This window comes from Heptranchias perlo, chromosome 24 (assembly GCF_035084215.1).
Source record: "Heptranchias perlo isolate sHepPer1 chromosome 24, sHepPer1.hap1, whole genome shotgun sequence".
Taxonomy (NCBI): domain Eukaryota; kingdom Metazoa; phylum Chordata; class Chondrichthyes; order Hexanchiformes; family Hexanchidae; genus Heptranchias; species Heptranchias perlo.
The window spans coordinates 31,003,253-31,015,835 of record NC_090348.1 but is presented as its reverse complement, the minus strand read 5'-3'; the positions used below and the strand labels follow the sequence as shown (position 1 = coordinate 31,015,835).

The following is a 12,583-nucleotide window of genomic DNA, read 5'->3' as shown; positions in this document are numbered from 1 at the left end:
GACATTTGAGATCACAAAGGTGGATACTGTACTAGGGGAATGGTGGGGGTGGAAAACGATGAGGAATCTAGCTGGGACAAATGTACTGAAATCACTAAAAGTAGCAATGCAGGTTAATAAGGCCTTAAAAAAAAAACAAGCACTTGGGTTCATTTCTAGAAGGATGGAATTAAAAAGCAGAGAAGTTATGTTAAACTTGTATAGAACCTTGGTTAGACCATGCTTGGAATACTGTGAACAGTTCTGGTCTCCATATTATAAAAAGGATATAGAGACATTGGAGAAGGTGCAAAAAAGATTCACTAGGATGATACCAGAATTAAGCGGCTATACCTAACAGGAAAGATTGAACAGGCTGGGGCTCTTTTCTCTAGAAAAGAAAAGACTGAGGGGTGACCTGAGAGAGGTATTTAAGATTATGAAAGTGTTTGATAGGGTGGACATAGAGAAGATGTTTCCACTTGTGGGGGAGACCAGAATTAGGGGCCTTAAATATAAGATAGTCACTAATAAATCCAATAGGGAATTTAGGAGAAACCTCTTACCGAAAGAATGGTTAGAATGTGGAACTTGCTACCACTAGAAGTAGTTGAGGGAATGAGCATAGATGCATTTAAGGAAAAGCTAGATAAACACACGAGGGAAAAAGAAATAGAAGGATATGCTGAGAGGGTTAGATGAAGCAGGGACGGAGGAGGCTCGTGTGGAGCATAAACACCATCGTGGGCCTAATGGCCTGTTTCTGTGCTGTACGTTCTGTGTATCATAGAATCATAGAAAATTTATGGCACAGGAGGAGGCCGCGTCCGCACCGGCCGAAAATGAGCCACCCAGCCTAATCCCACTTTCAAACTCTTGGTCCGTCGCCATGTAGGTTACGGCACTTCAGGTGCTCGTCCAGGTACTTTTTAAATGTGATGAGGGTTTCTGCCTCTACCACCCTTTCAGGCAGTGAATTCCAGACCCCCACCACCCTCTGGGTGAATTTTTTTTCCCTCAACTCCCCTCTAATCCTTCTACTAATCACTTTTTAAATTTATGCCCCCTGGTTATTGACCTCTCTGCTAAGGAAAATAGGTCCTTCCTATCTGCTCTATCTCGGACCCTCATAATTTTGTACACCTCAATTAAATCACCCCTCAGTCTCCTCTGTTCCAAGAAAACAACTCCAGCCTATCCAATCTTTCCTCATAACTAAAATTCTCCAATCCTGGCAACATCCTCGTAAATCTCCTCCTATACCCTCTCTGTGCAATCACCTCTTTCCTGTAATGTGGTGACCAGAATTCTGATACAGTAATTCTATCTAAAAGGTTGAGCAGATGCACAGAGATGGCATTGTTGTTGCAGGTTGATTTCCAGGAACAAGGAAGTTCGGAGCAATAGAGGGTGTTAGTGAGTTTTAGGAGTTGCTTTTTCCTAAGGGTGGAGGTGTTGGGAGTGGGCAGAGGGAAGTGGATAGCGAAGATGACGACCGTAGATGGCCTTGTTGGAAATCAACACCTCAGAGGTGGCATGGTTTTGTATTATTTCAGTTTCCATTTATTTTGATAGAATAAAGCATAGCTCATTTTACAAGATTAAAAACTGGTGCGGTATATACAAATTTAAAAATCAAATATGTGGAATTTGAACTCCTACTTAATATGATGGAAAATATAATTATAGTTTTTACCATAACATTTAACTAGTTCTTAAATAGTTGATGGTATCTTCAGTTAATTCCTGTTGCTTGATATCATGGGAGTACTGGGAGCTATTCATGTGTTCTCTTTGCACTCCAGATCCTGTTACCTCAGTTCTCGCCATACTTTCTAAAATTGCTCTACTGTGAACTATTAATGAGACAACCACGTGTCTGTAAGCAATCTGTTTTTTGTTTAGTAGGTTGACAACTTGATGTAAAAATTGCATAAATTTGAACTTGATAAGTCTTTCACTCATCAGACAGCGAAAGCCTTTTAAAGTGAATTCATTGAAATTGTATGTGTTCCCAAATATAGAATCATAAAATGATACAGCACAGAAGGAGGCCATTTGGCCCATCGTGCCTGTGCCAGCTCTTTGAAAGAGATGTCCAATTAGTCCCACTTCCCTGCCCTTTCTCCAAAGCCCTGTAAATTTTCCCCCATCAAGTATTTATCTAATTCCCTTTTGAAAGTTATTATTGAATCTGCTTCCACCACCCTTTCCAGCAGTGCAATTCAGATCATAACTTGCTGCGTAAAAGAATTGCTCCTAATCTCGCCACTGGTTCTTTTGCCAATTACCCTAAATCTGTGTCCTCTGGTTACTGACCCTTCTGCTATGTAAATGAACACTCAGTAACTTGAAAATATTTTATTGAAGATGATGTTTTTTTCTTGCCAGGCATGAGTTGATCGTGCACCCCTATATCCCTTCAAAAAGGTGAAGGGTATACCTGGTGGCACAGAATGTTGCTGTAGCATTGTGCATTGCTGTAGAGTGGTAGGGAGTGTCCTCTAATTACCCTCATGGTGAATCCTTGATGGCAGTTGGGTCATTTAGGAAAGTCAACTCCAGAAGAGGAAAGAAAAGAGAAATAAAAATCAGAGAATAAGTCACCTGATAATGTGCATGTTGATCTTGATGCTTAATTTGAGAGGCAAATTGCCTCTCTTTGGTTCAGAAATTGGAGGATCTAATGAGACAAGGTAGGGGCAGGGAAATATCTTTTTGAATAACACTACAATGAAAAATGTATGTTCATTTATATACTTGTCACAAAGTACTGAAATGCTGCCTGGCACTTAAGGCATGCTTATTTTTAATTGCAGTTTTATTTATTTATTTATTGGTAGAAATCCTGTCACATTTGTGTTAGAAAAGCTAAAAATCTGTTTCTAGCTACAACATACTGAAAAGTTTTTAAAAAAAACTCACTGTCACAAACTCTTGCCACAATTGCTGTGAACTATATTTTTGTTTTGGAACAACAAAAATTTAAAGCATTTTTGGACTCAGTATTGTAACAGACTGAAGGTCTAGTCTATTCTGGAACTGAAGTCTAAAAGGTTTTATGAACATATCAAGAGGGATTGGGTTTGATAGCTTTGGAATGGGTTTACCAATTTTCTCCTAAACCAGGGGAAAAGGCCAGTTGGTCTGACCATTATTGATGCATACTGTATTTTTAAACTATCTTGTCATGAGACCCACATCTTGCTCTCTTGATCCCATTCCCACTAAACTGCTGACTACCTGATTTCCCTTTCTGCCCCCCCATGCTTGCTGACATTGTAAATGGTTCTCTATCCTTAGGGACTGGCCCCCTCCCTTTCAAAATCGTTGTCATCAAACACATCCTCATAAAACACGCCCCTAACCCCTATTTCCTTGTAAACCACTGCCCATTTCCAACCTCCCTTTCCTATCCAAAGTTCTTAATGTGTTGTTGCCTCCCAAATCCATTCCCATCTTTCCCGCAAATCCATTTTGAATCTTTCCAATCAGGTTTCTGCCCTGCCATAGCACTGAAACGGCCCTAGTCACAGTCATAAATGACATCCTCTGTGACTGTAACTGTGGTGCACTATCACTCCTTGTCCCTTTTTGAACTCTCTGCAGCCTTTGATACGTTCAACCACACCATCCTCCTCCAATGCCTCTCCTCCATTGTTCAGCTCAGTGGGACTACCCTCGCTTGGTTCCACTCTTCAATATCTAATTATAGCCAGAGCCTCTACAGCAATGGTTTCTCTTCCAACCCCCACATTGTTACCTCGAGTCCCTCAACGATCTATACCTGGCCCCCTCCTCTTCCTCATGTACATGTTGCCCCTTGGTGACATCATCTGCAGAGATGGAGTCAGCTTCCACAATGTATAGTGACAACATCAGCTCCACCTCACTATCACCTCTCTTGACCCCTCTACCATCTCTGTGCTGTCAGCTTGTCCGATATCTAGTCCTGGATGAGCCGCAATTTCCTCCAGTTAAACATTGGGAAAACTGAAGCCATCACCTTTGGCCCCCGCCACAAACTCCGTACCCTCGCCACCCATTCCTCCCCCCCCCTCTCCAGCCACCGTCTCTGGTTCAACCAGACTATTTGCTACCTCCGCATCCTATTTGACCCTCAGCTGAGCTTCAGATTGCATGTCCTCTCCATCACAAAGACTGCCTATTTCCACCTCCAAAACATTGTTAATCTCTGCCCCTGCCTCAGCCCATCTGCTGCTCAAACCCTCATCCATGCCTTTATCACCTCCAAACTCAACCATTCCAATGCTTTCCTGGCCATCCTTCACCCTCCATAAACTTCAGCTAATCCAGAACTCAGCAGCCTGTATCATATTCTGCATCAGGTCCCGCTCACTCATCACCCCCAGTATTCACTGACCTACAGCTCCCATTTCCTCAAGACGTCAAATTTAAAAACTCATTCTCATGTTCAAATCATTTCATGGCCTAGGCCCTCCCTATCTCTGTAACTTTCTCAGGCTCTGCAACCCTCCGAAAACTCTGCATTCCTCCAACTCTGGCTGTTATGCGCCTCCCCCCCCCCCCACCCAATTACGTCAACACACTATTGGCAGCCGTACCTTCAGCTGTCTGGACCCTAAGCTCTAGAATTCCCTCCTTAAACCTCGCCATCTTTCCACCTCCCTCTCCTTCTTTAAGACCCTCCTTAAATTCTACCTCTTTGATCGAACTTTTAGTCACCTCACCTAATATCTCCTTATTCAGTTTAGTGGCCTTTTTTTTTTGGTACACCTCTATGTAGCACTTTGGGGCATTTTCTCGGCTAATGGCATTAAATAAATACAAGTTGTTGAAGTAGAATGAAGGCTCTCAGATATTTGATTATTCATGTTCACCACATTTTCTATCTGCTGCCCAGACCAACATAGCTGTTGCAGTAAGGCATAGTCGTTGCTTCTATACAACTACTACTTCAATATGCACTAAATGGTAATTTATATTGAAGATCAAAATAGTTGAAATGCTTCAGAGCACAAACTGAGTGGAACCTTTGTTTAGTCCTAGCGTGGCACTGTGTGAAAATTCTGACTCTTATTTATTAATAGAGAACTTATTTAAAACATGCTCAATAGCACCCCCTTTTATAGGACTCCTCGAGGCTCCCTATTTCCTTTCAGCAAGTTGAATACGAATTAATGTCTTTACTATTTTGCTTTGGTGATGCAGCCATTATTTGTACATTTGATCACTAGTGTCCATATTTGTTTCAAGTATAGAGAGTTTCACTGTGATTATTGCTACACCAATGAGTTACATTTCACTTTTCTTACAAAGTTGATTGTATAAAATCTTTACTATGACATTCTGCTTTGTTGGCTTCTTAATTATGCTTTTTCAAAAACATTAATAATGATTGTAACAAAAACATATGTTTTCATGCAGAAAAGGGGATGTTTCTTTTTCAAAAACAAAAAATGCTGGAAATACACAGGTCAGTCAGCATATATGAAGAGAAAATGACAACTAAAAGTGAAAACTGAATAAGCATTTTAATAGAATCAGATAAAAGGGGAAAGTGGCTGGAAGGAGAACACAAGCAAACAACAGATCTAGCAATCATAAAAGAGGAAGTTAATGGGTGAATTGTCTAATATTTTTCATTTTCCAACATTTCAATTTTAATTCCAGAACTGCATTTAAAGGCTTTCTGTCTCAACTGAAAAAAGAATTCTGCCATTCTCTCCTTTTTCCAAGGGTCAGCATCTCACTAACAGCTATTTGTATATTTTATTGTTTCTTTTTAACATCTGTCCATTGCCTCTCTGAAAGTATTCTTTGCATCATCTAACAATCTCCTGCTTTTGTTTCAAGCAGTTTGCAGACCATTTGCCCATTAATTTCCCCTTTTTGATCTGTTTGCTTGTGTTTTCCTTCCCCTTTTCTCTTCAATTAAAATACTTGCTCCTATTTCATTTTTCAGTTCTGAAGGACACAATCTGAAACGCTTACCTGTCTTTCTCTTCACAGATGCTGACTGACCTGTGTGTTCAGTATTTTTTATTTTAGTTTCAGACTTCCAGCGTTTGCTGTATTTTGTGTTCTGTTTGAATGTTTGTTTTTTAAAATTTGTTTATCTATTCATTCTCTTTTTTAGAGGAAAAAGGTTTGTTGCTATGAAAGTGGTAAAGAGCGCACAGCACTACACAGAAACAGCTCTAGATGAAATTAAGTTACTCAAGTGTGTAAGTATAACTTCCTTAGTAATGTTGAAACAAATGATCATTTGTATTTGACCTAACTTATTTATTATGTTATGACCTGGGATCTTCATAACGTAATTTTAAGGGTTTTCTAGGGTTGCCAACTCCGGTTGCACGTATTCCTGGAAGCTTAATCACATGACCTCCTGTCTCCAACCGCCCTGTCCCCATGCTCCCGCAATTTGTCATCCAGCACGTCCATCTTCACGGCACACTGCATTCCCACAGCCAATTGGAAAACGAGCAGACTCTTCATGACCAGATTGGATAATTCTTGATTGTTCAAGAAAATTAGAAAATAACAATTATTTTAATGCCCCAATAAATTTTCGTTCGGGTTACTCGTAGCACTGGAACTAAATCTTTAATTCCTGGGGACTCCAGGACAATCTTGGAGGTTTGGCAACCCTGGGGTTTTCCCATATTAATTGTGATTTTGAATTGGGATGAATGTCTATGAAGTCTTTAACTTGGAGAGTTTTTTAAAAATGTTTTAAAGTAATAGATCTCCTGCAGCATTGGTTTTTGTATTCTGTGGTCTGGAGTATAGTTTCTGCTGTTTATCATAGTTCCACTGAACCGCAAAGGAAATAGCAAATTTACAGACTGACACAAGGTAAAAATATTAAATTTTTTTTATTTGTTCATGGGATGTGGGCGTCGCTGGCTAGGCCAGCATTTATTGCCCATCCCCAATTGCCCTTGAGAAGGTGGTGGTGAGCCGCCTTCTTGAACCGCTGCAGTCCGTGTGGTGAAGGTTTTCCCACAGTGCTCTTAGGAAGGGAGTTACAGGATTTTAACCCAGCGACGATGAAGGAACGGCGATATATTTCCAAGTCGGAATGGTGTGTGACTTGGAGGGGAACGTGCAGGTGCTGTTGTTCCCATGTGTTTGCTGCCCTTGTCCTTCTAGGTGGTAGAGGTCGTGGGTTTGGGAGGTGCTGTCGAAGAAGCCTTGGCGAGTTGCTGCAATGCATCCTGTGGATGGTACACACTGCAGCCACTATGCGCCGGTGGTGAAGGAAGTGAATATTTAGGGCAGTGGATGGGGTGCCAATCAAGCGGGCTGCTTTGTCCTGGATGGTGTCGAGCTTCTTGAGTGTTGTTGGAGCTGCACTCATCCAGGCAAGTGGAGAGTATTCCATCACACTCCTGACTTGTGCCTTGTTGATGGAGGAAGGCTTTGGGGAGTCAGGAGGTGAGTCACTTGCCACAGAATACCCAGCCTCTGACTTGCTCTTGTAGCCACGGTATTTATATGGCTGGTCCAGTTAAGTTTCTGGTCAATGGTGACCCCCAGGATGTTGATGCTGATACTGAAAGATTTCACAGATATGTTATTTGTAATTCCATTTGTCTATGAATTACAAAACTCTTAGGATGCAAGCAACTTTATTATCTCACTAAAGCCTCTTAGTTCTTCATGTATCTTGCATTGAGATTTGCAGCTTTTGCATAAGATGCATGTACTTTGTTTGCTTATTTTTCCCTCCTCTTCCCTAATACCCTCCTCCTTTTCCTCAGTTATTCACTTAATTATAAAAGATATTTTCTTCCCCTTACTTCATGGTAGATTTATGGTTCTTACTGATGTTATCCTTCTTCTAAATCCTTCTTTAACATGTTCTATTGTTTAGCAAGTTTTATATGTAACTTTAATTTATAGTGATATTCTTTTGCCATTTTCAAATTATGCTTGAAGCCCTATTTCTAGTTTTATTTGTACAATAGTAGATCTCCCATGGCATTGTTAATGATGAGTTGGTGAATGCACCGTTTTATAGCAATAGAGCTGTTAGCAACCATATGTGATGGGGACAGCGATTTATGAAGTAAGTGCGACATTTGCAGGAGGTTTGCGCTATATGGATGATTTTTAATATAATGGATATATTTTATTTGCTGATTATATTGTATTGGATGAAGAAAAAGTTTTTATGCAGTACAAGGGCACAAGAGAGTGGGAGAAGACAGGATGGCAAGCAGGCAGAAAAAACATTTGTTGGGGGAGGAGAAACAACAGGCACAACAAAATGACAGGTGACTTGGTCCACAGTGCCACCTAGTGCATGTCAGAAAAAGTGGATTTTGCCATTGTGTTTTCAGATCCATTTTCCATTATAAAATATCAACATAGGGCTTTTCCATTACAAATGTTGACATAAAAAATGTGACACAAAAATCATAGCAACAGGAAATATAGGTACAGGAAGTGTATTCCATATGCAAGACATTGAGTGCATTTGAAAATTCTGTTGGCTGTGCTGATGGAACTTCATTGAAGCTAACAACATAAACTGGCATAAAATTTGGTACACATGGGAAATTAGCCCATGTGAAAATTGTGAAATGTGATGTCATGTTTAATTCTGACTGGTTACAAAGTATGATAAGGTCCTTAAGAGTCCACTATTAACCAACTTCTAGCATTTTTAACTCTGACATATGATTGTATTGCACTTGATTTGTGTTTACTTACTCGGTACAATGTTTCTTGTTTGGATGATCTTGAGATTCTAATTTCATAAGTTAAGAATTTAGTGAAGGAACAAATAGTTTTTATGTTATCAAAGTAGGTATTCCTGCAATTTTCCAATTGAAAATGTAACATTAGCTTGTGGAAGGTTAGTTATGTTTAGAATGCATTCAAGAGTAACAGTAAAGTCCAATAGGTGCAATCTCACCAATTTTGATTTTGATTTTCCCAGGTGCGAGAAAGTGACCCCAGTGATCCAAACAAGGACATGGTGGTACAACTAATTGATGATTTCAAACTTTCAGGCATGAATGGAATACGTATCCTTCAGTGATTTACTTTTGTGGTGCAGCATATATTTCATCCCTGCGAGGGGCTTTCAAAAATATTTTACATTAAGCACATAATTTCTATTTTTTCACTGCTCTGTTGTAATGTGGTGTTTAAGGTTGCATTACAAATGCTGGTACAATTCAGGGTTGTAGATAGCAAATTTAGAATTGTACACACTCCGTCAAAATACTGTCCTTTCCATGGCCATTGGTGGCCCATTTCTGGAGTGGTCAAAGGGCACGATTCACTGGAAAATTCAGAATTTTTAGGTTAAAAATCCTGCATTCAGGTTAATTTTGATACTTCACAATTTTTTTCAGTCTAAAATATAGTATCGGGAAAATTATGTTACATTTGGGTTTATCCATACTTAACAAACAAACCAGGCCATTACTTCTCCAAAAGCCAACTGGACAGTACTCCCTACTGTCACCAGAGGCACTCCCCTCTCTCTTCACGGATACATACTTGCCCCAGTCTCCTTCCCCTTCAGTTTACAGAGGTATTTACTCCGACTACCCCACAGTTCATAGCCTGTGTCCCATTCCAATTCCCTTCTAGTTCACTAAAGCATTCTCCTTCTCCAAAATCTGCTCCCTGTTTCCAAACATTCTCGGTCTCCCAATTCACAGAAGCACACTTCCATTCCAAACCTCGCCTCCCCCCCGCCCCCTCCCACCACCACTTAGTCCCCTGAGGCATTTTATCCTCTTGATATTTTCCTTATTGTGGGTCTGTCCAGCACCTCCTACCTGATATTGCTACTTTGTTTTGTGTTTGATTTATCGTGAGACCAGGAATTCCCACTCGCAATGAGTCTGGTCCTGGAATAAAGCAGCATCATCAGATATGAGCTGCAGCCATGTCCGACAGTAAGAAGAACATCAGTAAATGGAGTGCAGTGCTTTCCCTTGGGGTAGCAAATTAGCTCTCTCAAACTCAAAGCTACAGCAGCGATTTGCCCCACCAGGGGAATAAAAAGTATCTGGTTGGTTGTACTGTTAGTTCAGTTCTGCGACATACAGTTAGAAAATGTAATTTACATTTTTGAGTTTAATATACTGTATGAAATGCAATTAAATATGGGAACTATTAGTTACAATATAATTAATTAGTACAACACTTCTCAAAGCTTAATAGTGCTGTCAATGTTTAAGAAAAAATAATTTATATTTCAATTTTAAAAAAATACAGTGTGCTGCACAAGAAATACAATTATAATGAAACCTCATGGGAAAGGTACAAAACAGAAATAGCATCCAGATACATTTTGCTTTTCTAAATTGTTGGGTCCTCTGCTCATTTATATACAGATTATAGATGCTTAAATTCATTAAATGTTAGTATCAGTAAGAAATAAGCCTTAATTATTCACATTGCATAATTATCAAATACTCAGATTATTGTAATCATGAAACAATCTTTTAAGTACTGTGTGAATTAATCTAATTTTCCCACATTCAATAAATTTATATATTGTGATTAGTGGTTACAAGATGAAGAAGAAACATCTTGATAGAAGGTTGCAAAAGGGAACTATATATGAACTATCAGAGAAAGAACTTGTATTTATATAGCACCTTTCAGGGACTCAGGATGTCTCAAAGCACTTCATATCCAATGAAGTATTTTTGAAGAGCAGTCACTATTGTGATGCTGAAACGTGGCAGCCAATTCACACACAGCAAGGTCAAACAACAACAACTAGCATTTATATAGCATCTTTAACGTAGGAAAACATCCCAAGACACTTCACGAGCGTAAACGTTGTGCAAAAGAAGGAGATATTAGGAGGGATGACTAAAAGCTTGGTCAAAGAGGTGTGTTTTATGGAGGGTCGTAAAGGAGGAGAGAGAGGCAGAGAGATTCAAAATGGAATTCCAGAGCTTAGCACCTAGATGGCTGAAGGCACGGCCGCCAATGGTGGGGCAAAGGGAACGGGGGATGCATAAGAGACGAGGGTTGGAGGGCTGGAGGAAGTTACAGAGATGGGAAGGGATGGGGCCATGGAGTGATTTGAGCACAAAGATGAGAATTTTAAATTCGAGACTTTGGTGGACCCAGTTGTCAATGTAGATCAGCGAGCACAGGAGTGAGCGAGACTTGGTGCGGGTTAGAATGTGAGCAGTAGAGTTTTGGGTGAGCTCATGTTTATTGGGGGGCGGGGGTGGAAGATGAGAAACCCAGCTAGGAAAGCATTGGAATAGTCTAGCCTGGAGGTAACAAAAGCATGGATGAGGGTTTCAGCAGCAGATGTGTTGAGGCAGTGTTAAATGTTCAATGGTTCCTGATGTTGCTATTTACCACAAACTTAAAATCTAATATATATAATACTACTCATTCAGTAGTGAAGTACTGACCCATAGAAATAATCTATTTCACTTGCCATGCAACTAACATTGTTAGTGATTGTGCAGTGTCTTTTATGCAGCATGTTCCACCTCATTTTTCGTGCAAATAAATAACCTTATCTTTACTAGTAATTTATCCAGAACCCATATTGTCAGTGGAATTGGGTACCTCCTCAGTTTAACAATGAGAAATTTGCAAGTTAATTGGCAACTGTAAAGACTTCATTTTAATTACAAAGTAACTGGACATATGAAATAATGAGATCAGAGGGTTTTTTCCATGACTATGTTACAGATGTCTGCATGGTGTTTGAAGTGCTGGGTCACCACCTTTTGAAATGGATCATCAAATCCAATTACCAGGGACTTCCTATTCTTTGTGTGAAAAGTATTATTCAACAGGTAGGTCAAAAAATGTCAACCAGATATTGAACAGAAAGTATGTTCTATGTTTCTTAAATCTTGTACTACCCTCAAGTATTTGTGTTATTTCAGCTTTTACAGATTTGATAGGCCTGAAATGTGTGCTTGAACTATTTTTTGACAAGCACATAAGTTAAATCTGTTAAAATTAAATTATGTGGAGGAGAGAAAAAGAAAAGAAAATTACCTAAGTATTTGCTCACAATGTTAAGTTTTTTTGGACATACAAGTATTTAAATGTAGTCATCTTTGTTGATATTAGACTACAGGCTGACATCTTATAATTTATTTCTTTATTCTGCTTTCCTTACAGCTCATGATTTGCCATAATCCTGCAAGCACATTATTTTGCACTTTTCCAACTGTAGCATGCATAATTTTCAATGGGATCTAACTGTTTCCTTTTGCACACAAATAACATGTGCTGTGGTTTGGCATGTCTTGACTAAATATGAAAATATTAGAAGTACATTATATGTATTTACTATTTTAAAAATGTAATGAGATTATTTCTTTCCAAACTAATGTAATAATTTTGTTGAGTGCGAATCTCATTCTTTAGATATGCAACCAAATGAAATCTAGTTTCTTTTGTAAATATCCTTTCTTTCATTTTGCAATGTGTTGTCAAGGTGTGTGTGTGTGTGTTTTTTAATGGATGATGATGATACAACTTCATCTATGACTTTTTCATTGTTACCTTGGATGCTAATTATCACAGTTATACACTGCAGCTTGGAGGGCAGAGCAATCTGAGCCTTGGATTTTCCCATGCATGTGATAATTGCCACTTT

The 12,583-nt window shown here is 39.3% G+C and overlaps 1 protein-coding gene across 2 annotated transcripts in view; it reads left to right on the top strand.

The window, feature by feature from the left end:
* LOC137341665 (SRSF protein kinase 2-like) overlaps positions 1 to 12,583 on the top strand; it is a 177,481-nt gene that overhangs the window by 122,895 nt on the left and 42,003 nt on the right. For both annotated transcript variants that reach the window (XM_068005013.1, XM_068005014.1), the window contains 3 exons: positions 6,101 to 6,188; positions 8,915 to 9,002; positions 11,662 to 11,768. In XM_068005013.1, coding sequence (XP_067861114.1) covers positions 6,101 to 6,188; positions 8,915 to 9,002; positions 11,662 to 11,768 — 283 coding nt within the window. The remainder of the gene's footprint in view (positions 1 to 6,100; positions 6,189 to 8,914; positions 9,003 to 11,661; positions 11,769 to 12,583) is intronic.